Here is a 25,669-nt window from a genome sequence, read left to right on the forward strand (position 1 = left end):
CATGGGAGCTTTGGTCGTAACTCAGGGAGCAGCTGTATCAAATAGCAGAAGAAAAGTCCCTACAGTTAGCCAGTATAGGTAAAAAGTGAAAACATTTTGCAAGGTAAAATATCTTTCAGCTAGTATGTAACAGTCTAAGCGCCATTGATTTCTGTTGCACTCATTTACCCCAGAAATATGCTGGGCAGTATTTTGTAAAGCAAAGCCTTTCATAATGTGATCTCACTATTGCATCTGCTAATTGACTCTTGCCTGAGAAGCATGGGGACATTGTTAGATATTTGGAAGAGAGGATTTAATGAAGTAAAATATCAAATGGGTTTTCTTAAGTAATTAGTCTGTACAGGATAAACTTAAAGTGCTACCAGACCATTTTAGACTAACAAACAGTCTAACCTGGCTATCCCCTGAAGCTGCTGAGTTTCTTCAAAGTCAATACAAACTTTTAAAGAAAGAAATATAATTGAGTTGTTTAATACTGCGTGTGCTCCATTAGTATTGTAATAGGAAGTGCCACAATGATTTTTTTAACTTGGTAGAGAACCTCTTATGGTTAGCCTTTGGTGGCTGAATAACAGGCAGTTCTACAAGTTAGTTAATCTAATCTACCTCTTAAACCATGCAGTGAGTCAGGGATGAGCGCACACAATATAGGCTAGAGTGCAGCTTTATAGTAGACATTCTCACAAGTCTAACAAAAGCACTTCCTTTTAACTCACACTAAATCTTTCATTGCTATTTTAGGTGTGAGTCAGAATGGTAACTGGTAAGTGCTGGTTAGGACTGGGTATGTTTGTTGCATTTTCAGTAATTTTATTTTAGAACAACAAATAGTGAAGCCTTAATGATGGGTGATTCATAGCTGGGTCCCAGGGATGAACTTGTGTGAACATGTGTTGGGTTTAAGAGACCACATAGTGATGATGAAAGTTCTGACCATTGTCCATGCTTGGGTACTGGATAGGGCAATTTTTACCTGCAGAAAGCTCCACATTTAAGGAATTGCCTGGCTGCATTGAAGATACTAGGGGCCAGAACTGGGACCCTTCCTCCCAGCTAAAGCAGATTACTTTCCCCAACCAATGGAACTGTTAAGGCAGAAGAGTCTGTGTTACCTCTATGGATGCCCATGAGGACTACTACTTTGAATAGTGGCCCAGTGTTGCTGATTGGGTCAAGTCACAGCATGAACGACCAAGTAGGAGAGGTAATAAGGCATTCACAGGAAAGGGTCTTGCTGCAAAGACCGATAGTTAACTATAATGCCATCACATAGTAATGACAAGTTTGCAAATGGTGCTTCTAATTTAGTTAATTCTTCCATAAAGATCTTGAAGTCAGGGCCCCCCGTGATGCACAATAGAACCACAGACAATTTCCATTCCTAATATGTCTTAACTTTGAATAAAGCAGTTTGGGCTCCAGCCAGATTTCTGCAGCAGCTGGCTCCCAGGGATGAAAGCTCTAAGCCCTGCTGCTTCTTGGCAGCTGGGGGAGGGAGAGGATAGGCAGTCCAGATCAGACTTCCTTTTAAAATGCAATATAGGCACAGAATAGCATTTGCTTTTCCCCCTCCCATTTCCTGGTGTCTGGTTACTTCTGCTTTCAGAATCAGTACATAGCTATGGTGTTTGGGGGTTGGACTGTACTAAAAAGCATAACAAAATACAATCTGGTTATTATATTCTTCCCTGAATCTAAGGAAACAGATGAAAAAGTAAGTCTATTCCTATCCAACTGCTCACTCTTTATGGCTGTACTTTTGCAAAGTTTGCAAATAACACCCATATAAAATGATCAGCAAAATATTTTATTTCTTGCACAAACATTTTGAAAGCCAATAAGTGAATATGCATGATAAGTAATACAAAACAGCTTGTGATTAACCAGCTATAAAGTTGCTCATCAAAAGTCTTAATACAAGAAAAAAATCTTTGGGTATTTGTCCCCTAGAAAGACAAGCAACACAAATGCTTTACTTTAAACTTGCACATTACCTGCTCTGGATTTAGACTTGTAGTGGGAACACCTCAGTTGTACTCAGAGGACAATACAGTTCTACCAAAGACCAACTTTGAGACTGGAAGCAGCACACATTGACAAGCTCTCCCACAATGCAGCAAGGCTACTAAAGGAAGTTAAAAGGAACCTAAAAGTGAATAAGAATATTATCTTTCCCCCTGTTAGGTGTAGAATACCAGGCTGTACCTTTGTTACTCTTTTCAGACAGTGAAAAACTACATTAGTATACAGACCATATTCTATGATTTTTCAAGCCCCCAGTTTAACATACAGAGCAAGTTTTTTACAATTTGACAGCTTCAGTCTCAAGAGCTTCGCTGTTGCTGGAAAGTAGAAAATCCTGTATGGAAACATGGCAAAAGAGTAGGTACAGAATGCTTACGCTAGAATCAGCCCACCACTTTTATATTTGGCTAGACAAGCTGTCAGTTAAATTTTATTCTACACTTCCTATTTGGACAATTTTACAAATGGGGTTTTGCTTGAGCACTGTATGCAGGGGAGAGGCCTCTGCTTAGTAACATCACAAATAACCATGGACAAAAAGACTCATTTAAGTATTACTCCACATGAGTAGTTTTTGCCAATGGAATTTTTAGTTCTTCTAGAGATTTGCAATTAAAATCTCCACCTGTAGAGCCATCACAGCTGAGCATAGCACTTTAGGAGTGAAATCCTCACTGGAGCAGTTCTGAAAAGTTGTCAGATCTACAGCAGGAACACAGTTCAAAGGCCAAGCACTAGCACCTACAGCTCTTTAACAGATTCAACCTTTTATCTTCAAAACCTTGATCTCCAGCTGCTAGGGGATTAGTGCACAAAACCCCTTCCCACCAAGAATTCATTTCAGGTCCTTAGGATGGTAGGGCTAGGAAAGATTTGTTGTGAGGTCCATCCAAAACAACTGGCAATGATGTTCCTAGTATGTGTATTTATGACATCTAGCTGTCAATCACTGGACTTCAACTAATGGCCATTTTGAACTTTTCACCTCTGCAAGGTGACTGTGGCAGATTCTTGACCTTCCTACTGTGATTAAGATTTGGCAATAGTAAGGTAAAAAGGGGCACTGCCACCATTCATACCATGTGCAATATCCAACGTACATCAAGTGCTGTGAAGTAACCACTGACCCCTGTGATTACAGTGCTAAGCACTTGAACCAACTTCTTCATTTCCCTCCCCCTACTTCCCTGAAATTACACTTCAATGCTGAAAACTGACACTGACATGTAGTCAATGGTCAGTCTCTGCAGAACATGTTAAAGGAAGCACACAGGTATCACTGCAACTTGGCTACCCAAAAAAGAGAGTCAAAATTAAAATTTGAGTCAAATGGATGCCTTGTCTTCCAAACTCATTAAGACACCTAAGCAATTAATCTAAATACAGCTTTCCTGCACTGTGCACCAGCCACCTGTGTGTACTTTGTCTTGTTCCCCATTAACTAGATGCTCTTCTTTGTCAGCTTTCTTTCCACACTACAGCACAATTAACTCCTCTTTAGTAGGAGAATGTCATGTTCTTGGTGTATCCCAGTTTTTCCAGGTTGGGAATGCAAGCATACTGGATCATTGGAGGAGGGCCACACATGAGGATCAGAACATCATCTTGAGGCGGGGGCAGGTGTTCACGGAACATGTCTTGGTTCACAAATCCCTCGCTGTACTCCCAATCTGAATAGAGAGGTAGGGGGGAAACGGTATTTTATTGACAGGTTTTATAATACTCACCCTTATTTATTTGTCCAAGAAACTTTGCAGACAAAGTTCAGCCACCTGGACTGTATTTATACAACACAAGGGTACTGAGGACAAATGTATCATCATCCTCATATTAAAGATGGGGAACTTTAATAAAGTGGAAGTTTTTGGCAGAGCTGTGAACAGAACCCACGTCTCCCCCAGCACAGTTTTAGTACCACAGGATCTTCCCCAGTTTAAGAAAACATATAGCCTGAAAGGGTTACCACATTAAACACCTATGTCTACACTACAGGGCTTTATCAGAAAAAAGGTACACAAATTGCGCTCTGCCATGTGCATACCTTTTTGGAAGAGGCTTTTCTGAAATTTGGCCCCATCTACACTGGGCCCAATTTTAGGAAAACTCTTTCGGAAGAGCCATTCTGCCTTGGAGGAGGAAGACAGGGCTTCCGAAAGAGAGCAGCGGCTCTGCCGCTTTTTTTGGCAGAAGAGCAGACATGTTCCCAGGACATGGCGGAATTTTTCTGGGATCTAGACAGCCTCAGAGTAGGATTCAGGGTTTCCCAGCTTGCTGCTGGCACTGAACACACAACTGCGACCCCAAAGAGGGAGAAGAAAGAGGCAATCTTTCCTCCCATGTCCACCACCACATTTAATCCTCAATTCTTATTTCAATAATGCACTCCCTTTCTTCAGAATATAATGGAACAACTCAGAACATGGGGTGATTTGTTCATCTGTGCCTCCCAAGTTCATGGGTAACTCACAAAATTGCAAAAAGTCACAGATGAGAATTACACACTAGCACTCTCTTGACCAATTTCACAGCTTCAGAGGCAAAAGCTAACATCCTTCCTATAGAAGTCACCATGTCAGTTCTGAAGGCATCTAATTACTTTAACAGGGGATTAAAGTTAGAGAGGATTCTAAGGGGTAGAATGTGAGTTCTTACTCTCAGGTGCTCTGTCCAATGTGTACCAAAACTTAAAGCGATCTGGATGCTCAACCTTGACTTCCTCCAGTTCTTCACGTAACAGGATATCTTTCTCAGTCTGCAGGAAAAAGAAAAAAGTCACACTTAGTTTTTCAACCAGCCTCTTAGCATTAAGAAATTAGGACACTCAGAACTCCAGTGAAATAGTATCACCTCAATATTAGACTCACAAAAAGTTTGAGATATCTATAAATGAACCCAATGGATAGTCCGAAACAGATCCAAAATCCCCCAGTTTCCTGAACTTTGACCACCAGATTTCCCTTTCCACTAAGGAATAAAAATGTTTAGATTATTTTTTCCTACAGCAAAACAACCTCCACCACATGATTATCAGATGCAGCATGACAAAGCTCTTAGCCTTTAGTTTCAATTCAGCTGTCAAAACCTAGGAAATTCAATAGTACTGAACAATGTTAGTTTGTCCATCTTAAGAGATGTCTCTTCATATTCTACCCAGCGATTTGGCACCAGTGACAGTAATATATTTGGGATTTCAGAGGAGGGGGAAATTTATCACCACCTGGTGCTGACAAGGCACCTATTTCTGGATCTAACATGAAACTGCATGTTACAAGAAGGCTATTTCAAGATATGACTAAATCAAAGCAGGCATCTGAACTGGACAATGGAACACATTTTCAATGACCTAGAGGCAAAGAGTATGTAGGAAGCTTAACAGTAAGTATTCAGTGTGGATGTGCAGAACACATGAGGACAGACAATACAAGACTGTCTATAGTTTTATAAATATGGTGAGGAATTTAAATGAGATTCTACCTACGATAATACAAGATATAGGTACAACCCTAACCACAGGATAACAGAGAGAAATAAGGAAACCAGCAAAATGAAGGATAGAGGAGCTAGATGTTTCCAATTCACTGGTATGTTAAAATAGGATGTATGGTTGTGCACAGACACAAATACCATGTCAGAGAACAGGGAGACAGCAGGACTTCTATATAAAGTTAGAATACCTGGAATACGATACTAGGAATACACTGACAGGGTGGAGAGTTCAGAGAAGAGCAATAAAAGTGACCGGTGTATGAAGGGTGAAATACTGAGGTGGAAGGGAAAAATGCCCAAAGGAGCCAGTTGTGGAAGCACTTGCAGGGATGGGCAACTGCAATTAGTAGGCAAAAGGGGCTGGCCAGAGGTAACCCCCCCACCCCCCCCCATGACTGCCCCAGCTCCAAGCCTCCCACCACCCAGGCACCTTTTAGGGAAGGCAGGTGGGGCTGGGGGTGAAGCCTCTTCCTCTACCCCCAATCCTTGTGGCAGCATTGCTGGATGTTCCTCTGTCAGGGAGCAAGGGGAAAGTGCAGTTTGCTGTGTTCCTCACTCTGGCTGGGGAGCACAGAGAGCAAACAAACCTGGACCTGCCCCTGCCAAGGAACACATACCCCTCCCTAGCTGAGCCCGCTGCAGTGGCCATGGAGAGGAACTTCTCACTTGGTCCCAAGCTGCAACCATGAGGAGGCAGCCTGCGTACTGAACCCTTCGTTCCCAAAGCAATTATTTAAATGAAGAAATGAGTTAAGGACCCAAGAAACACCGAGTAAGTCTTCAAGTATACAATAAGGTCAATCCCCTACTGAAAGGGGGAGGGAGAAGAGGACACTAGATACTCCATCACTAACTTCTGCTATTCTCCTTTCTACATTATCAGCTCTGATAGTAGACACAAAGTAGTGAGAATAGACTGTAGCATCATACACTGTCAACCCACGTATTTGCTTTTGAGTTAGTGAAACTTGACATGATGTCCTAGATATTTATGCCTAGATTTTCAGAAATGCTCAGCACCTATCAACTTCTACTGAAAACAATGGGAGCTGAGCTCTTTAAAAAAAAAATCTGACTACTTTATTTATGTGTCTATATGAGCTCCTGGAATCTCACCCTTCATATATTTTAGTAGGTGTGGCAGAATGTTATCTGAGACAGAGCAGCTGGCTTGGCTTTAAGCGACAAGCTGTTCACAACCGGTGGTGGTGGGGAGGGGGGAATTGCTACCATTAGGAGATATTTGATTACTAGAACCAAATGGAACTAAGACCTCCTGTTAAATTACCCCTCAGATGGTGGACAGAGGTTTGCATCCAAATTAAGCTACCATGTGTCTATTTCTCCTCTTTCATATGCCTAATGATTAGCACCTCTAGATCATGAAAATCATAAGTTTAAAACTGAAGATTACATTTCCCAGGTTTACTACAACCATACTGATTCACTGTTCTCAACCCTTCATTGAAGTTTCATAAAGAAAGAAACAGCATATAGTGGGATAACACAATGCAGAAATTTAAAAGCAGGGCCTGAGTGGAATATGGCCCCAGCAGATCAAAAAATATTTCTGTAGCATTATTTCTAATTGCACAGCACACTCTCTCCCATTCTGCAGTTATCAGCTGTTGGGGACAATTACATTTAGGTCACATACTGCAACTGTGTTCAGAAATAGTCAGATTCATATTTCCTCTCACAAATTTGGTTCCATGCCCTGGATATGGGTGGGTGGGTTGCATATGCATCTTGTAGGAGGGCAGATAATGCCACCACTCAATAAAGCAGCTTTAAAATTCCAAAAAGGTTCCCACAAAGGTGGGGGGAAAGGGGAGGAGAGAAGAGAGCACTAAGCACTTCTAGGAACCATACAGAAGAAAGAATCCCCCCGTCTCTGTTTTCTTATCCAGGCTTTGAGAGGACAAAGGGAAAAACAGCATGGGTATATGGCAGGGCAAGAGTTAAAGAGGCAGTAATGTAGAGAACTGTTTGCTCATTGCAATGGTATCATATATGGCTGCTTTTATAGGTTTTGTTCATTTTAGCCTAAAGTTTTACCATACTGCGGCATACCTGTGTTTAGTGCTGTCTCAGAAGAGGCTTCCACACAACTGGTTTTTGTGTTAAAAACAAAGACAATTATAATACCTTGATGCAAAAGAAGAAATTACCTGATTAGCAAACAACAGCTGGCAAGTGGTGGGATCATCTTTGTCCTTCATGATGGCACGAATAAGCTGCAACATAGGTGTTATGCCTGGAAAAAAAAATGCAATTAATAATAGGCCACCAGCAATCTAATAGTCTTGCAGAAACAAGGCACGTAAAGAACAAAACTTTATTCTTACATACCAGTTCCACCTGCAATCATGCCAACATATTTCACTGTTTTAAGAACAGGTTCGGCTTTCTTCTCAGCACGAATGGCAAACTTGCCTGGGGGGGGAAAAAAAGGAGAAGACAGGGACAGTAAACCCGCACCATCTGGAAGTTAAGCATCCAGAAAAGTGTAGGAACAGGCAAATTTCTGATGCCAGGGAAAGCAAAACAAAAAACCAAAAAGGAAACTGGCCCTTTAAGTGCCAGGACGCTCCTCAGACAAGTGTGCAGCACATACCCCCAGAAGCAAGCATCTCTGCTCCCCATGGCTCCGTCCCATGGCTCCCCCCCCACCTCCCCTGCAGGCCGCCACTGCCATCTTCGCCTCCTGCCCCTCACCCACCTTCACCATGCCGCATCCCGCCCTCCCCCCCCATGGCTCATGGCCCCCACCAGCAGGCCACATCACAGACCCTGTATGGCTCCTGTGTCCCCCCGGCCCCATAGGCCTTGCACAGTTCTTCCCCTTCTCCCTCAGATAACCAGAATTTAAGTTACCAGCATGCCCTAATCCCTGGGCATGCTAGATAACACAGGTTTTACTGTACTAGGAAGTAGTAGCAAACATTAAATTAAACAGAGGACTGGGATCGCACATCTTGAGTTCTCATTCTGATTCACAGTGACCGTATCAGGCCCTAGGAAGTCACTTCTCCTCTCAGTTTTCCCATCTGTAAAATGGGGATATGTCCCCTTCTCTCATAAGGCTACAGTGAGGAGAGAGGTGTCTGAAAAATGTTAACTATTTTTACACCCGGGGTGTAGCGTACCTGGGGTGGCACTGTGCATGCGCCGCACACCCCAGACTCCGTGCATGCGTTGCGAACCTGGAGTGGCACTGCGCGTGCGTCACGCACTCGGGAGTGGGGCCCCATTCCAGGGAATCGGCCGAATTGGCCTTAAGCCGGCCCTGGTCGCGACCAGGATTTAAAAGAGCCCATGCATCGGTCTCTATGGGCTTCTCTTCAATGTCCTTTTTCTAAAGCAGAAGTTAATCGATTCCCAAATAATCTGAAATACTTTCTTAAATTTGACAGGCTACAAAAATTTATACTTTACCCTAAGAATCAGCCCCTGCTTGGGATAAAAGCCCCTTTCTTAACCCTAACATTATGTGTTCTTGCCTCATTCAGGGAGCCCAGGCCAAGGTAACCAAGTTTAACAATTAACTCTCATGTAGATGGGCTCTTAACACAGCTACTGGTGCTTCTCCTAGGAACGAATCAGGACTCATCTACACGCTCTTTCTGTATCAGTAGATCTATGCCAGTAAGATGTGCTACTTTTTTTTGCCAATATCGTGCAATTCCTACTGTGGGGGCCACTACAGTTTATTAAAGTTGCATTATGCTGGTGTGGCTCATACCAGACTTACACATGAAACTTTTGCCAGTATTGCAATGCTGGTTAGAGGTGTGATTTTTTGGGGCAACATTTCTATGTCAGCAAAAGCCAAAGTGGCATATAGGTACTTTCACTGCTGTAGCTTATTTTACTCAGGGAACATATATATTGTTCTACCAGCATAAACACTGAGGGTTAGGTTTGCCAGGTGCACAGCACTGAACTGGACAACCCGTATTTGCGCCTTCTGTCCGGTAGACATGTAAAATGTCCGGTATTTTCTGTTTTTCCTAGCTTGGGCGTCCGACAGAAGGGCAATTGGGACATGCAGTGCAGCTTGGGCTAGCTGGGGAAGGATGGAGCAGGCCAGAAATTAACTGGGCCACGACTGTTTCGGCCCCGGTCAGTCCCTTAGCTGGGTTGTTTTTTTTTTTTTTTGCTCAACAGAATTTTTTCCTGTGGTTTGGGGGGGGGGGGGGGAGTGAGGGGAGAGAGAGAGAGAGAGAGAGAGATTTTCTGTTAAACCATCTGGCAACCCTCCTGGGGGTATAGATAGGATTTTACATCCCTAGCCTAACTGACTAACCAGTTAAGCCTTCACATCTTTCATATGGGCTGCATCTGTACTACCAGACAACCAGCCTATATATTCACTTTACATTGTAAATAAGGCTTTATTCCCCTTCCTCCATAAGTACATTAACAGCATTATAGCTGCATCCACACTAGAGCGGTTGTACCTCTAAGTATCCCAATGCAATTAAAATGGCACAACTTGTGTACAGGCAAGGCCACAACCTCCATGAGAAAAATTATAACTGCTCCCACATTTCCGTGTATCACTATTTTATAAGATCTCTTGCGCTTTTTATTCTGGACACAATATTTCTAAAAGAGTCAGTGTTACCTTTTCCCTTATAGACAAGTAATCCACTGGGTCCTCTGAAGTCAATGGTTTCCCCAAGTTTCAGGTTGTCTAAATATTGAGACATCTTCCCTCCATTGGGGAACTTTGGATGGACCCCTTTGAAATAAATCTGTTTAAGATTTAAGAACCTTTTTATTAAAACAATTCAAGTTACTGATTTACAAAAAAACAAGTTAAAACCAGACAGATCTCTGCCCTTAACTTTCTGGCAATACACAAATTTGTATGCCCAAACTCCATAAGCAAAGAGGCTTGGCAGTCAGAAGCTAAAACAGTCATCCGAGAATCCAACACAGACAGCTAAATAGGTGAAAACTGTCCTACGGCAGTTTTGTTAAGCAGGGATGGCCTCAAGACTGGTTAACCTTGGGCCCCAATTCTGAGATACCAAGTGCCTACATCTTCCAAGTGAAGGCAGTGAGTGTAGCAGGTGCCAAGTACTTCAAGATCAGACTCTTATCTGTAGAGCTACAGGCTCCTGTGACCTGGGAAGGGGTTTAAGCTAAGCCTCTTCACACCCCCAAAAGCAATCTACTCTTATACCAGAAATAAAAGGGTCACAATGGGATAATTGATAGAACATTCCCATGTAGACAAGACCTACATTTAACATTCCCCTTTGCCACTTATTCAATATTAGAAGGGAAGCTTGTGAAAGGCAAAAGGGAAACACACAAGACAAACTGGGAGAGAAATCAGAAAGTTTATAGCACAAAGTTAGTTATACCTAGCAAGGGGCATAAAATAATACAAGGGATATAAAATATATTAGTAGTAATAGGAAGACAAAAGAAAATGCAGGTCCACTACTGAATGGGGGAGACCTGAGGAAAGCTGAAGTGTTTAATGCCTATATTGCTTCAGTCTTCCATGAAAAGGTTAAAGTTGACCTATTCTCAACACAATATTAACAACAAAGGGAAGGAATGGGAAAAAATGGAAACAAACCAGGTTAAAGAATCTACTATATATTTTAAAGAGTTTGTGTGTGTGTCTGCGTGTCCGTTCATGAGTCCATTTGTTCAAGAACTCCTAAACAGTAAGAATAGGACTACTACATTTGGTATGCAGCGTCCTCTTATAACTTAAAGCAAAGTCAGTATTTGATTGTGCCAGGACACTAGGATGTGTATGGAATGGGACTATCCTTCCTATCACACCCCTGCCTTCCTATTTGATGCAAAACAGTTATACTCACAAATGACCACAGCGGGGCAGAGAGCGAGCAAGCAGCATCCAACCATCCTGCCCCCACCCTGTCTGGACCTAGGCAATACTGGCTAAATCTTCTAGTATTTAGATAAGATAGATGTATTCAAGTTGGCAGGACCTGATGAAATTCATTCTAAGGTACTTGAGGAACTAACAGATACAATCGCTGAGAACTCGCTGAGGAGAGGGTTTAAAAAACTCCAATCTTTAAAAAAGGGGAACAAAGGAATTATAGACTTATTCAGACTAACTTCAATACCGGTCAAAATACTGGAAGAAAATTAGTGATCAAAATAAATTTGTAAACACCTAAATGATAACAGTGTTGAGAGCCAACATGGTTTGTCAACAACAAATCATGCTCTGTGAATCCTTCTTTGAGCAAGGCTACTGGCCAAGTGGATAGGAGAGAAACTGCAGCTCTTGATTTTAATCAAGGCTTTTGACAGTCCCAGGTGACATTCTCATAAGCAACCTAGAGAAATATCATCTAGATGAAATGAATACGGTGGGTGCATACATTACTGAAAGTTCATAGTAGTTTTCGATGTTTTGCTATCAGTGGGAGGGAGTATTTAATGGGGTCCCACAAGTGTCAGTCCTGGATCTGATACTACTCAATATCTTCACTAAGTATTTGGATTATGGAGGGATGAGAACGCTTATAAATTCTGCAAACGATACCAAGCTGGGAAGGCCTCAGCTGGAATACTGCATCCAATTCTGGGTACCACACTTTGGCAAAGATGTGGACAAACTGACAAGAGTCCAGAGGATTCCAGAACAACAAAAACGGTGATCTTGAGAAAAGAGTGAGGAGGGACTTGATAACAGTCTCTAAATACATTACAAACTGCTATAAAGAGGATTAGTGATCAATTGTTCTCTATGTCCAGTGAAGGTAGGACAGTAAGTAACAGGCTTAATATGCAGCAAGGGAGATGTAGGTGAATGTTCACATCAGGTGTGTGTGAGACAATTTTATAACCATAAGGGTAGTTAAGTTAAAGGACAGGGTTTTAGAAGAGGCTATAGAATCCCCAACACAGGAGGTTTAAAAAAAGGTTGAACAAATATCCATAAAGGATGATAGAATATAGATCAGTGGTTCTGAAGCCGGAGTGCACACACACTTGGAGGTGCAAAAAAAAGTCTTCCAGGAGTACATCAGCTCCTCTAGATATTTTCCTATTTTTACAAAAGGCTACTTAAAATGCACTCAAAGACTTACAAACTAGTTTCAGACAATGACTTGCTTATACTGCTCTATATACACTGTGCACTTCAGAAATCTGCACTCTACACATACAGATCTCTTTAAATTCCTGCCTCTCACTTAGAGAACACTGTATGCTGAGGTATCACTGCATGGAAGCCAATAGTAGCGTTAAGCACAAAAGTATTTTTATAAAACCATGTTTTTACTGTACTCTTTAACTGCTTGTAAATAGCAAGTACCATATGGAACAATAATAGACTTACCTTAACAACGAGATCCACATAGCCTTTGTCATCATCACTGGAGACTGGTGTATAGGGTCTGATAACTAGATTCCCGTCAATCCGTGCTGAAAGATAAATATGCTGTCCTACAAACAGAAGAGGGGAGGAAGAGCAGGTTTATTTTGGAAGGGTTAATTTGAGCAAATTCTCTTTCACTACAGCTGACAATGACTTGGTGAAAAATCCAGATTTGGTACTAAGGCTACTTTTGGCCCAAAAAGCAACAATTTTCCTCCTTTCTTTCCTGTATATCCATATTACCTCTCTAGATTGTGTCATCCAGTTCACCTGAAATCCAGCTAAGTGGGTAGAGGGTTCAGTTCCCTCAGCCTGAGAGCAGTTCTCCAACCAGGAGCTCAATCACATGTGTTATTTATTTTAGCAGCCATTAAGCTTAGATGTTTGAGGAGATAATAGATATTAAACACATACCAGGGATGTTACATTTAGATTAACTATTTGATTAGTCTATAAGGGGCGCCATGCGCTCCTGCGGTGCCTCAGCCTTTGAAACGTACAAGAGCCCCAGCAGCACTCTAGTACATTTCAAAAGCAGAATCGCAGCACAAGTGGAGACTGCTTCAGTCCCCACTCACGCCATTTCCTGCTGTGCCCTACCTTCCCTGCCCCTCATGGAGATGGTGCTGGGGGGGGGGGGCGGAGGGAGGGGGGAGAACGGGCTTTTAAGCTGGCTCCCCGCAGCACTGGCTCCTGCTCCCCACGCTTGCTGCCCCTCTCTGACAGAGGCAGCAAGGAGGAGGGGGGAGAAGGGGAGAGAGACTAATCACATCACTAGTCGACTCTTTGATAAGCTTATGCTTATCGGAGAGTCAACTAGTCACATCCCTAACAGAGATGTGTAAGAGGTAGGGCTGTCAAGCCATTAAAAAATTTAATCGTATGCGCCTCCCCTTTTGAAACGCTATGGTAGCATTTCAAGGAGGCAGCGCTGCATGGAGCCTGGGGTCAGCTGGAGTCCCCGGCTGACCCCAGGCTCTATGCACCACTGCCCCTTGGAAACGCCGTGGCAGCGTTTCCAAGGAGCAGCGGCACTTCAAAGGGGCTTTGCAATGTGGAGCCAGGGATCAGCTGGGTCCTCCAGCTGATCTCCGGCTCCACTTGTGCTGCCCCTTTGAAGCGCTGGAGCGGCACTTCAAAGGGGCAGCCCAGCATTAACGCCTGCAATTAATGCTTTAAAAAAAATTGTCTTGCGTTAATCGCAGGCATTAACGCAGGTCAATTGACAGCCCTAGTAAGAGGATGTTCAAGGATGACTCACATTTGAGTGCTATTACCACTTCATTAACACGTGTGTCAGTTACACATAGCATAGATGACTGACATCCAAAAGGCATATTATAAAGATGCCCTCAGGACTCCATATTTAAGGCTGCATTTTAATATGCATTTAGAGCAGGTGGTTTTATTTCATTTTATTTTGCAACTGGAATGAATCAGACAGATATTACAGGGGAAGATATACGTCAGTAGCGTTTAAAAAATTCTAAAACTGTTCTTGCAGCCCATAGAATCTGTACTGCTTCACAGGTTTAATTAAGAGCTTTCTTTCCTTATGATAAAAAAACAGGCTGACAAAAAAAAACATACCGATAGGGAGACCTAAAACATGTTCTCGAGTTGGCAGGGCAAAGCGAAATCTTCTCGTGTCGTGACTAATGTCCTGAAACAGGAAAACAAAACAAAACCATCATGTACACTGTTAGAAATACTTGGTATTCTGTTGGGCGGTTTTTTTGTTTTATTTTTAATAGACATGTCAGGCTATTTCTAAAAGTTAGTTTCACCCTAATCGGCAGATATGTAACTAAAACCGTTTCAGCACTGTGCCCCCACAAAGGTGAAAATAAGCGGATGCACTCTGACATGCCGTTCTCGCAAAAAGGAGATTTCTGGCTGGGGCACTCGGCTGCAGTGGGAGGGATGGCACCCTCTCAGCTGGGCTCTCTCCGGGCTGCCCAACCAAGCAGCAGGCAGGTTAAAGGGGCTGGCTAGGGGCATTATCCCCACTGCTCTGGGGTCGTCCCAGCCCTGAGCCTCCCCCCAGGGCTCCATTTAGGGAGGGCAGGGGGTACTGAAGCTCCCCTCAGAGATACATAGAGGGACACTGCTTGATGTTTCCCTTCCCCTCTGGGAGCGAAAGGAAAGCTCGCAGCATGTACATGCCTCTCTCCCCAGGCTGGAGAGGAGGTAGAAAAGTGAATGACCCACAGTGTGAGCTTCCCTCTCATTCCCTGAGTGTGACAAAAGAGGACAGTAGGCAGCCTCAAGGTATGAATTTGGAGCATCTCCCTGCCCTCCCTAAATAGTGCCCATGCCCCCCAGCACTCCGCCCATCCACCAGCCTCCTGTCCTGAGTCCCTCCTCACACCCCCAACCCTGCATCCATCCCCCTAACCTGAACCCTCACACCTGCAGTCTTCTGCCCTAACTCCTGCACCCTCCCACACACACACCTCATCTGTGCCTACGCCCTCCCGCACCCCACTTTTCTGAGCCCTATACTCCACCCCCTACTTAAATTTCTTACAAATACTGTCATATCACAACACCCCAAGCCTTGGACTTCATTACCAATTTCAAAAGCATTTATCCCAAAATAAATTGTTTCTCATATGGCTTAAAAGTGGTACTGGACCAAAGTGACATCAGTTTGGATACAATATTAAGTGATCTGTATTTGGATGGAGCAAATAAGCACCGGTGTTTATATTCTTTCATTTTCCCCTTTTCACTCCACTTTGTTTCATTGCAGCATACGTTAGGGTCTGAACTCCAATGTTACTGATTACTTTACAGCCTTTAAACAATAAATACTTAGTACTTCTACAGAGTTTTCATATGTAACTCTTTACACAGATGGATAGGCATTTATCCCATTTTACAGCAGAGGAACCTGAAGAACAGAGCTGTTAAATGGTTGCCATGGGACACCCAGCAAAACAGTAACAGAAGAGAGAGACTCCCAGGTCTCCCAGTCTAATGCCTCATCCACTGTACCATACTGCCTCTTATAAGAGGGTCCTATAAAATTTAATAGAACATTATATCCCTAATATACAATGGCTAAATATCCACAGAAGCAGCATCTATTAAGTTAGATATAATTTTAGAATAGTTGCTACAAATAGGTTTAATTTCTATTATAGGACACCTCCCCCCCCCCCGGATTCAATTCAAATCAATTGGACTACTGCTGTTACTCAGGATTTTAGGATCAGACTCGTTGGCTATGTCTACACTAAAGACCTTACAGCAGGACAGCAATTCTGTTGCAGCTGCACTGTCATAAGGTCCCTCATGTAGCTGCTCTTCGCCAACAGGAGAGAATTCTCCCCTGGGCATAGTTAAACCACCTCCAAGCAGCAGCAGCAGCTCTGTCTGTGGGAGAGCAACTTCTGCCAACAACTGTTAGCACTTTTGTTGGAGAAATGTAGGTCGTTCAGGAGTGTGTGTTTTCACACCAGCAGTTCTGTCAGAGGTATAAGACAGACTTAGGGCTTGTGTAACACCTACGTCATGGCAAACTGGGGTGCTACCTTGCACTAGTCTGACATACATTAAGTGTCCATGTGGACCCTGCTGCTTAACACTATCAGTTGTAGAATATTCTACTGAATGAAGTCATGTCTACACTATGAACACCATAGTGGCAGAGATATGGTGCCACAGCTATGCTATTGTAGAAGACACTTCCTACAGCAATGAAATGCATTGATAGGCTGCCAAAAGTGTTCTGTCAACCTAGCTGAATTCACACAATGTCACAAGTATATAAGAACAGGACAAGTCCCAAGTCAGTGACATAACCTAATGACAGCAAAAGTTACTGATAGGACTTTCCTACTTGAGCAACAGCTAGCAGTTCCACTTAGTATGGTATGTATGGTTTATTGAAACTGGTGTTAGAGGTGCAACATTAAGATTGGTTGTTCAATACGGCTGTGTCTACATTGGCATCCCTTTCCGGAAAAGGGATGCTAATGAGACACTTCGGAATTGCAAATCCACGGGAGATTTAAATATCCCCCGCGGCATTTGCATTTACATGGCTGCCACTTTTTTCCCGGCTCGGGGTTTTTGCCGGAGAAAAGCGCCAGTGTAGACGCGATTCTCCGGAAAATAAGCCCTTTTCCGGAGGATCCCTTATTCCTAATTTCAAGGGCAAGAAATGACCTCCTCTAATCCAGCAAAATCCCTTATCTGGGACTGTCAGGTCCCGAGGGTGCCAGACCAGGGAGGTCCAACCTGTATTTGGTAGTGTGAAAAGGCCCCCACTCTCAAATGAGAATGGAAAATAAGCACAAGCAATGATGTCTGTGGGCAGCTTGAAAACCTGTCTGAGACAGTAGCATTAACTGATATTCACTTCAAGGGTAGTCTTCACTTTCAACAGTGAAACTTAATAACAATTCAAGTTGTAACATTGTCAGCGTTTTCACTAACTGATCTAAGCATGCTATAGAAGAGGAATTCTTATATTAACAGCTGCACACTAGTGCAAGGAGCAATGCAGTTTGGCATGAAGCAGCCAGAATCTGAGTTGTGGACTGAGCTTCGGAGAGTAGTACCACTCCCCTTACCCAGATCACCCTTTGGTAAGAAAGGGGAAGGACGACCACTGAAAACTCTTAGGAGTCCACCTAAGAAAACAATCCTCTCCTAACAGGAGAGATTTGAAAACAAATTTTATTAGTTGCAGGATAAGGGTAAGCTTATACATCCAAAACTGCAGCAACATCACAGCTGCACCTGTACAGCTGAGCTGATGACACTGTTCAGTGAAGATGCTACTACACTGATGGGAAAGTTTCTCCAGTAGAGGCAATGGCAGCTCTCCCATCAACACAGTGACATCTGCACCAGGGGTTAGATTGGCATAACTGCATCTCTCACGGCTGTGGATTTTTCACAGCCCTGTGTAACTTCATAACTCAGATATATATGGGTAGTGTGGCCTAAGCTCCATATTCAAACCAAAAGCCAATTGTGCATCACGCTTCTGTATCTCAAAGAGGGATGTTAACATCTGGAAAATTCAGCAGTTACATGTTCACATGCAGGAAGCGACTCCCATGGGAGTAGCATCCCCCGCTCCTCCCTCTACACTGCTGCTTCTGTCTTTTAAGCTAATGACATCTCTAGGCCTGGAAAAGCTGGTGGTGGCTGCCCATCAGCTCCAGGAGCAGGGGGCTCAGGGTAGGTGTTGGAGGGGAGGGGGGAAAAAGGGAGCCAGTACCTGCAGGGAGCTGGCTTAAAATGTTCATTGTATCAAGACACATTTTTTCATTTCATTTTTTTCAGCTACAGCTGTTTATCTGAGACATCTTTTTTGAACTCCCATCTACAAAGATACAAGTACTGTAATGCAGATTGTGAGCTTATCATAAAATGGGTGTCTTCTCAATCCATGGAAAATCTGGATTAAAATAAAAGAGTTTACACAGAAAAGAGTCTAATTTTGCAGATTTTAGAAATTTTAGGGTGGCACGTTCCATAGAATAATCTGGGAGAAACATTCTTTCCCATTTGCCATGCACAAAAACAAAACACCACTAATAAAATGGTATGAGCTTATAGTCTGTGTGTAAAATAAATTAGATGCTCTCTCACTCACCTTGCATTGTAAATATCATCTAAACCAGTGGCCCCCAATGCAGTGCCCGGGGGCACCATGGCGCCCACCAGGCCATTTCTGCGTGCCCACCGAGTGATCGGGGCCAGCCCCGCCCCCGGGCATGTGGTGTATGGACGGTGCCAGCCCCTGGACGCGCAGCACATGGGCGGCCCAGCCCCCGGGCACACAGTACATGGGCTGTGCTGGCCCTGGGCGCGCGGCTTATTGGTGTCCCCGCCCATGGGCACGCAGCACAGGAGCAGCCCCGGCCCCAGGTGCACAGCGCGTGGGTGATGCCGGCTCCTGGGCATGTGGCACAGGAGCGGCGCTGGCCCCGGGATTGCAGCACATGGGTGGCACAGGAACTGGGCACGCAGCGTATGGGTGGCCCCGCCCCCGGGCACATGCACAGCCCCGCCCCCGGGAGCCCAGTGTGTGAGTGGCCCCGCACCCAGGCACCCAGCACCCCAAAAGGTTGGGGACCACTGAGCTAAACTAAGTAAACAAGCATGTATAAATAAGTTCTCTGCTTTGTTTACATATAAAATGTTGATATGGCTTAACCAGAAACAGAACTCGGCACCCTCAGAACTTTTACAGCTCCAAACAGAGCACAATATGCTGCAAGGTTGCTCCCAGTTTAGAATAATATGGGCATAAGAGAGCTATACAGAAGTGCTGTCAGTATGCTCAGTGCTATTCAAGTGTGTATTTACTTACCTCTTTGTCAATCAGCCTTAATGGGTATTTCACTTCAGGGTCCTCCAGGGTAATTGCAGGACGAGGTTTCCTAAAGAAACTCATGATGAAGCTGTAGACTATCCATACTGGGTAGATCACAATCCCACCAAGCTGCAATAATGCAGAAAGACAAGAAAATTAGCATTGCTATTTATTTCAGTGAAGTGATACCATAACATCATGTCAGAGACAGATCCTCAGTTTGTGTGTTTCCGTTATGAGCATACGGAAAATAATTCCATTCAAAAATATCTCAATGCAGAAAGCGTAAACTCTGGTCAGGTTTACCCACATTTAATTTGCCTTTTTAGACTCTTAGCACTCAGACATCACAGCACTGAGCAGATTATGGAGGACAGATTTGTTCTGCCTCATATGTCCAGTTAATCATCCAGAATAAGCCTTTCCCCTTTACAGAGGGTCCATACAAAGGTGGCACAGGAGTCCTCTGTGCAGGAATAATTTTAAACATAGGGCCATTTTAGATCATTCTCCGCAGTCTACTTCCACACAGCAGAGGGGATAACTGGAGCTCTTCTTGCAGAATTTTCTACACACTTTCTTCCTCTGGAGAAAGCTTTAGAAGGGGCAATCTTTTTTTTTTTTTTTTTTTTTTTTTTTTTTTAATGTTACATACGACATGGGGGAATTTAAAACATAACAGGACATTTTTCACTTTCACCAGCTTATAAAGTAATTTGATTGACTGTTTCAAGTTATAAGTCACATTTATAGCACTATGATGTAAGGTTGTTAAGAGGTGGGTAACTTAGTAATTGTGTAGTCGATACAAATTGTATTGACTACATGATTAGTCGATAAGCGAAGACGCTACCCCTGCTGTGGCTCTGCAGTTTAAATGTACTAAGAACTGGGTGCGCAGGCAGCTCAGCTCCTACTACATTTAAACTGCAGAGCCGCAGAGGGAGTAGCTCCTGCACCAGGTGCAAACCAGGACTGTGCTGGGATCCTCCATGAACAGAGACTGCTGCTGAAGCAGCCTTTGTTCACAGCTGCTGGAACTGGTCATGGACAGAGACTGCTCCAGCAGCAGCCCCTGTCCATGGAGGATGCCAGTGGGGAGTTGGTGGGACCGCCCATGTACAGGGACTGTTTCGCCACAGCAGCTCCCTACTAGAACCCCATACGGATAGGGGCTGATGCTGGAGCAGCCTCCCCTGCCCCCTTCCCCACGCTGCCTCAGAGATAGCAGCCCGGGGAGGGGAGAGGGGCAAGCAGCACAAAGGAGAGATGCTGGGAGGGGACTGGCTTTTAAGCCAGCTCCCCCCCGCCCAACACTGACTGGTGCTTCCCCTTCTTGGTGCCTCTGATATAGACACAGCAAGGGGAATGCGAGTACTTGACTATCAGACAAGCCTAGGCTTATTGTATAGTTGACTGACTGACTACTCTTTTACATCCCTACTATGCAGTTCAACAGCTACCTGTGTCAGGAGGCTAAAGAATCTGCCATAAATGGTTGCTTATATTAGATCATTTTATGTGCAATAGACGCATCTGCTCATAAAAACTGAAATGAAGTCAGAACAGCTTAAACCCTCCCTTCCCAAAATTCTGCGATACTGAATTAACACACTAAAGTCTCATGTAGGGGCTTTTGTAGTTTATCCATTATCATAAGAACTTGGAATCGGGCTGTCCCACTAATTTCTGTCTAACAGAAAATATTGATGTTATACATGCATACCAGTTTCTAATGGATCTGAAGCTAACAAGACTACACTTCCATGTTTCTATGGCACTCTTAGATGTCAAGTTGAAGGGTTTGCCTACGCTTACAGTTCTGTGCCACGTTAGCACTAAGTGAAGATGCTACCTATGCCAATGGGAGCGCATCTCAAGTTGTGCAGATACTTCACTTCCCTGAGAGGTGGTAGCTATGTTGATAGGAGAAGACTCCCTTTGACATAACACTGTCTATACCAGGAGTTCCATCAATACTACCGTGTAGTTATGAGCAATAGATTTTTCCACAACCTGAGCACCATAGTTATTCTGTCGTAAGTTTACAGTGTAGATCAGGGCAAAGAAGAGTGGGCAAAGAAGAGTGTTCATTAATTGCTGACATGGCAACAGCAAAAAGCTATGTAAAATGTTCTTTTATTTTTCATTTCTTGGTGACAGATAGGCAAAGAATAGAAACTCCAGATTACAGAAAATCTGAGGCACACCAAATTTTAGGCCTCATATTCTGTAATTCCATTGAAAGATGCAGTTATTAATTAGCAAAGGAGCAGCTACATCTAATTCAACGAGCCCAGGACTGCAAATCAAGGGCAAAGGTCTATTCATAGCTCTGTCATGGACATGCTGAATGACTATCAGGCAAGTTAACTTCATCTCTCTAATCAGTTTCTCCATTTGTAAAATGGAGCTAAATCCACACCAACTTTGCGAACTTTCAGTTCACATGTGGCAAGTACTGTAAGTGCAAAATATTACTGTTACTTATTACATTTTATATCAACATTTAAATCTTCTTCTGAAGCACATGACAGCCATCTCTGATGGAGGAAGGGCACTGCACTACAGATCTGTCACACTATGGTAATTTCTACCAATAGGTTTTTTCCACACAACCAATACATTCTTTGCCTGTGGAGAATGGAAGGCACTTTATGGTCAGTTAATTCATTCAAGGGCCTCATGAGATTAGCTTCAAAGGAAATGTACAGTTAGGGTAGCTCAGATACATTCTCATCTAGTAATTTAGATTCCTTGTCAGCTGATGGGAAAAAACACAGGCTGGTTGCTTTCCAAAATAATGAATCATTCTTGCTAAGAAAACAGGCCTGGAAAATACTAGTAGGACAAACCATGTTCTGTAGACTCCTAATATAGGGCATCAATCAAGACATAAATCAAAAGAGCTCCACTGAAGTCAAAGGAGGCTATTCCAATTTACAGCAGTGGAGTGCCAGAGAAGGCACATTGCTCTGTCAAGTCCTGCTCTCTAATAAGGTACATCATTACCTTGCTAATAAAGATAAAATTACTTCTAAACAGGAGGTTTTATTACCTCAGTTAAACAACTCATTGGGGTAACAAGCATAAATATTTTAAGAAAAAGGTTCTACTTTTAACAATGACATTTTATTACAGCACCAGGATCTTCAGCTTCTGCACTGAGGCATGATCAGCTGCATGTAATGAAATACATTCAGAATTATAGCTTTCAGACAGCTCAGTTACAGCCAGGTGTTACTGAGCTGCTAGGTTTATCAGGAGACAGGGCAACAACTGAGAACAGGGTATCTGTCAAGCATACTTGGTCATGGAATTGTAATTAAATAATTTAAAAAAAAAAACTTTCCTAGGAGAATGTCTTGCACCATCCAGAATGGTCAACTGCCAGCCTACACCCACCTTTAAGAAAGTAAAATTAGCACAGAGGGGTTGTTTGTGGTTTTGGAGGAAAGGGGTACACTTTGCCTTTATTATTTACTCATCTTCCTTCCCTGCCTTTGTGGTCTAGAAGCAACAGTATCTAAAATTTGATAGTGTATAGCTACCTCCATCTATTCCTGCAGGTCACCCACAAGTAACCATAGTTAGAAATATTTAAGCAGGTGCACGGGAGGAAGGTGGTGGAAGTGAGAGGTTAGACAACTGCTGGAAAAGGGTAATGGGTAATGATGCATGTTAATGACAGTTAACACTTTTCTCCCACACAGATCCATCTCTTAACAAGCCACATGACTGCAAAGATCTCAGCCACAGCTGATAATTACAATGGTATCTTTTTTTAAAATCAGACCATGGCAAGGAAAAACATGCAACTGCAACTTACAACGTATGTGAAATCTGAAAGTGAAAAGAACACTAGTCCAGCAGAAAGGCAGTCAGCCAAGCAGCCTAAGCATCTGTCAATGGCCTTTAAGCAGATTTCTTCACACACCTTCAATTTGTCCAGTTACAGGCAAAGAAAGCAAGCTGTGCTGCTTAACCTGTGAAGTCACTAACATTCCAAACAGAATGTCTCTATTGTTGTGTCATGCACACCTTCCACATTCTGTTTATTGCATCATAGGAGCACTGAGACAGTCAGCCCTAAGCAAACAGCAAGGAGGCTCATTTAATGCCCGTGTTTATACACAAACGCTCAACGCGTTGGAGAGAAGAACTGGGCGGAGGCAGGCTGAGGTGCCATCCAGAACGCTGGAATCTGAAATGTTTTCCCACTGACTGCAAACGCGGTGAGTCACAAACTCCACCGCTACACAAGCCTCGGAGCAGCTGCTGAGGCCTCGAAGAGAAGAAGCTCGGCGTGTTTTCCCAGCTTGGCACAGCTCGCAGATCATCGCCAACCTCCTGCCTTAGCAGGCAGCAGGCCAACCGCACCCACTGCTCCCGAATCCTGCGGGCATCAGCCGCCACTCCCCAGCTTGTGTTGTTTGTCTCGCTGGTCACTAGACGTTGGGAGCCAGGCCCGGGAAGGGGGGGGGGTGCCCGCACGCAGCAAAGGGACCCCCCCGGGCGCAGCGGGGCGGGGGCCTAATCCCGGGGGAGAGAAGGGAGCAGCCTCCGGCCCTGCTTCTCCTAGCATGGAAGAGGCGCGCTGCCCAAGCCGCAGGCCAGCAGAGGATGCCGCGCCTGCCCGCGGAGCGCTGGGTACGTGCCCCGGGCTGCAGCAAGCGGCCGCTTACCGTGCTGAGCTGCGCCCCCATGGCCGCGCGCGGGCACCCTCCTTGCTGCAGCAGCGGCGCTGAGAAGAAGCTGGAGGCCGCGACCCGCCCCCTTCCCCCGCGCTACAATGTGGCCCGTTCTACGCCTGCCTGCCTCCCTCCCGCGCCCGCCCCACGGGTCGGCCTCTCCATTGCTGCAGCCCCCTGCCCATCACGCTGACTGACAGCTCGCCGCCCGGCCGCGGCTGGGACCCGCCTGGCTGCGGGGCGGGGCGCCGCGCCCTGGTTCCTCCGTTCCGCCCGTGCTGCAAACCCCCCGCCCAGGCGCAAGCGCAGGGGTGTGGCTGAGTGCAAGGGAAGGGGCGGGTGCAGGCTGCAGGGGGCGGGGTAAGCCGCAAGCTACCCTGCCTGGCGGGTGGCTTCGCACTGGGGTGAAGCTTTAATTCTCCTTTGCTGGAGCTAGGAGCCTCTGTAAGAGCAGGTCAGACAGAAAATCGTGTTCACCCCTGTCCTTACTACCAATGGGCAGTGCGAAGGCATGTGCTCTAATGCAGTGTTCTCAACTATTTTGGCACCTGACTCAATGCAAACCTTTCCATGGACTGCCAGCGGCTAATGGAAACTCATAGCTAATTACATAATTAAGCCTGAGCCCTCTTGCTGGTGCTGCAGCTAGGGAGAATGGTTTAATTTAATCAGTAACAAAGGAAATATGAGTTTAAATTATTAAACAAATTAAGCACTTTTACATCTTAGTTTATCAAACTTCATTTTAAATGAAGTAAAATATTAATTAATGTCCAACAGAAAAAGTTTCCATGTTTTCTTTATTTATGCTCAGGGTTGGAAACCTTTTTTGGCCACTGACCCACAGGAAAATCAGTTGGGGACCACACAAGTGAAAGTAAAAAAAAAAAACCTCCAAATCCCTCCTGCCCTCACTGATGTGGCTTCCCCTCCCCCTCCAACAGAACACCTCACTTCTCTGGGGCTCCAGCCCCATTGGAGGAGGGGGAAGGACAGAGATAACCGAGGTTCATGGCTTCCCATAGGCCAGATTTACTCTGCAGGAGTTAAGGAGTTAGTGGATTTTGTGGACCCCCCCAGGTTCTGGGGTGTGGCTAAAATTAGGGGTTCAGTGTGCAGGACAGGGCTGCTAATGAGTGGGATAGGGATGGGGGTGTGGAATCTTGGGGGGAGATGGGGTGCAGGAGAGGGTGAGAGTATGAGGTCTAGATGGGAGGTAGAGTACAGAAGCAGGCTGGGAGTAGGGTGCCTGGCTTGGGGGGGAGGGTGCAGGAGCAGGCTAGGTGCGTGGGGTCTCTGGAAAGGGTGAGGGTGTGGGGTCTGGGAATGAGGAAAAGGGGACACTTATTTGCCTTCGCAATCTGTGTCGCTTCCAGGCACCAAATCCCAGGTGTGGCCTCCTGCTGCTCCCATTGATCAAATTTCAGTTAATGGGAGATGGAGGGAAAGCCCCCAGGCAGCACATCTATGCACTGCTGTTCCCACAGCCAGAGGAGGGGAAGCAATAGTGCACGGAGCCACTTCTGGCTCTGCTTCTTCCCCACAAGGCAGATCTGGCGGGGAAACTTGAGGCTTTCTCCCTCTCCTCCAGAGGGAAGCCAGCGCTGGCGCTCCAACCTCAGGGGGTGGGGGTGAGGCTGGAACACCAGCATGGGCTCCATGCTACAGGGAGTAGGAGGGAGGGAGGAAGGAAGAGTAGGGCTGAGCTTGAGCTGTGAACCACCTGGAAGGTGGCCACGG

The 25,669-nt window shown here is 44.7% G+C and overlaps 1 protein-coding gene across 2 annotated transcripts; it reads right to left on the minus strand.

Moving 5' to 3' along the window:
* Positions 1-1,794: 1,794 nt before the first annotated feature.
* Positions 1,795-24,081, minus strand: CYB5R3 (cytochrome b5 reductase 3). Of its 2 annotated transcripts, none has more exons than XM_075899295.2 (9): positions 23,924-24,081; positions 19,236-19,367; positions 14,489-14,561; positions 12,860-12,966; positions 10,145-10,274; positions 7,867-7,950; positions 7,686-7,771; positions 4,681-4,780; positions 1,795-3,698 (listed from the first exon to the last, which is right to left on the minus strand). In XM_075899295.2, exons 1-9 carry the CDS (start codon positions 23,942-23,944, stop codon positions 3,526-3,528), a joined length of 906 nt encoding a protein of 301 aa, XP_075755410.1. In that variant the 5' UTR covers positions 23,945-24,081; the 3' UTR covers positions 1,795-3,525. The 2 variants fall into 2 exon arrangements, with proteins under 2 accessions (XP_075755410.1, XP_006127764.1); XM_006127702.5 differs by lacking the exon at positions 23,924-24,081 and adding an exon at positions 23,068-23,087.
* Positions 24,082-25,669: the final 1,588 nt, after the last annotated feature.

This window comes from Pelodiscus sinensis, chromosome 1 (genome assembly GCF_052426305.1).
Source record: "Pelodiscus sinensis isolate ZL-2025 chromosome 1, ASM5242630v1, whole genome shotgun sequence".
NCBI classification, from domain to species: Eukaryota; Metazoa; Chordata; order Testudines; family Trionychidae; genus Pelodiscus; species Pelodiscus sinensis.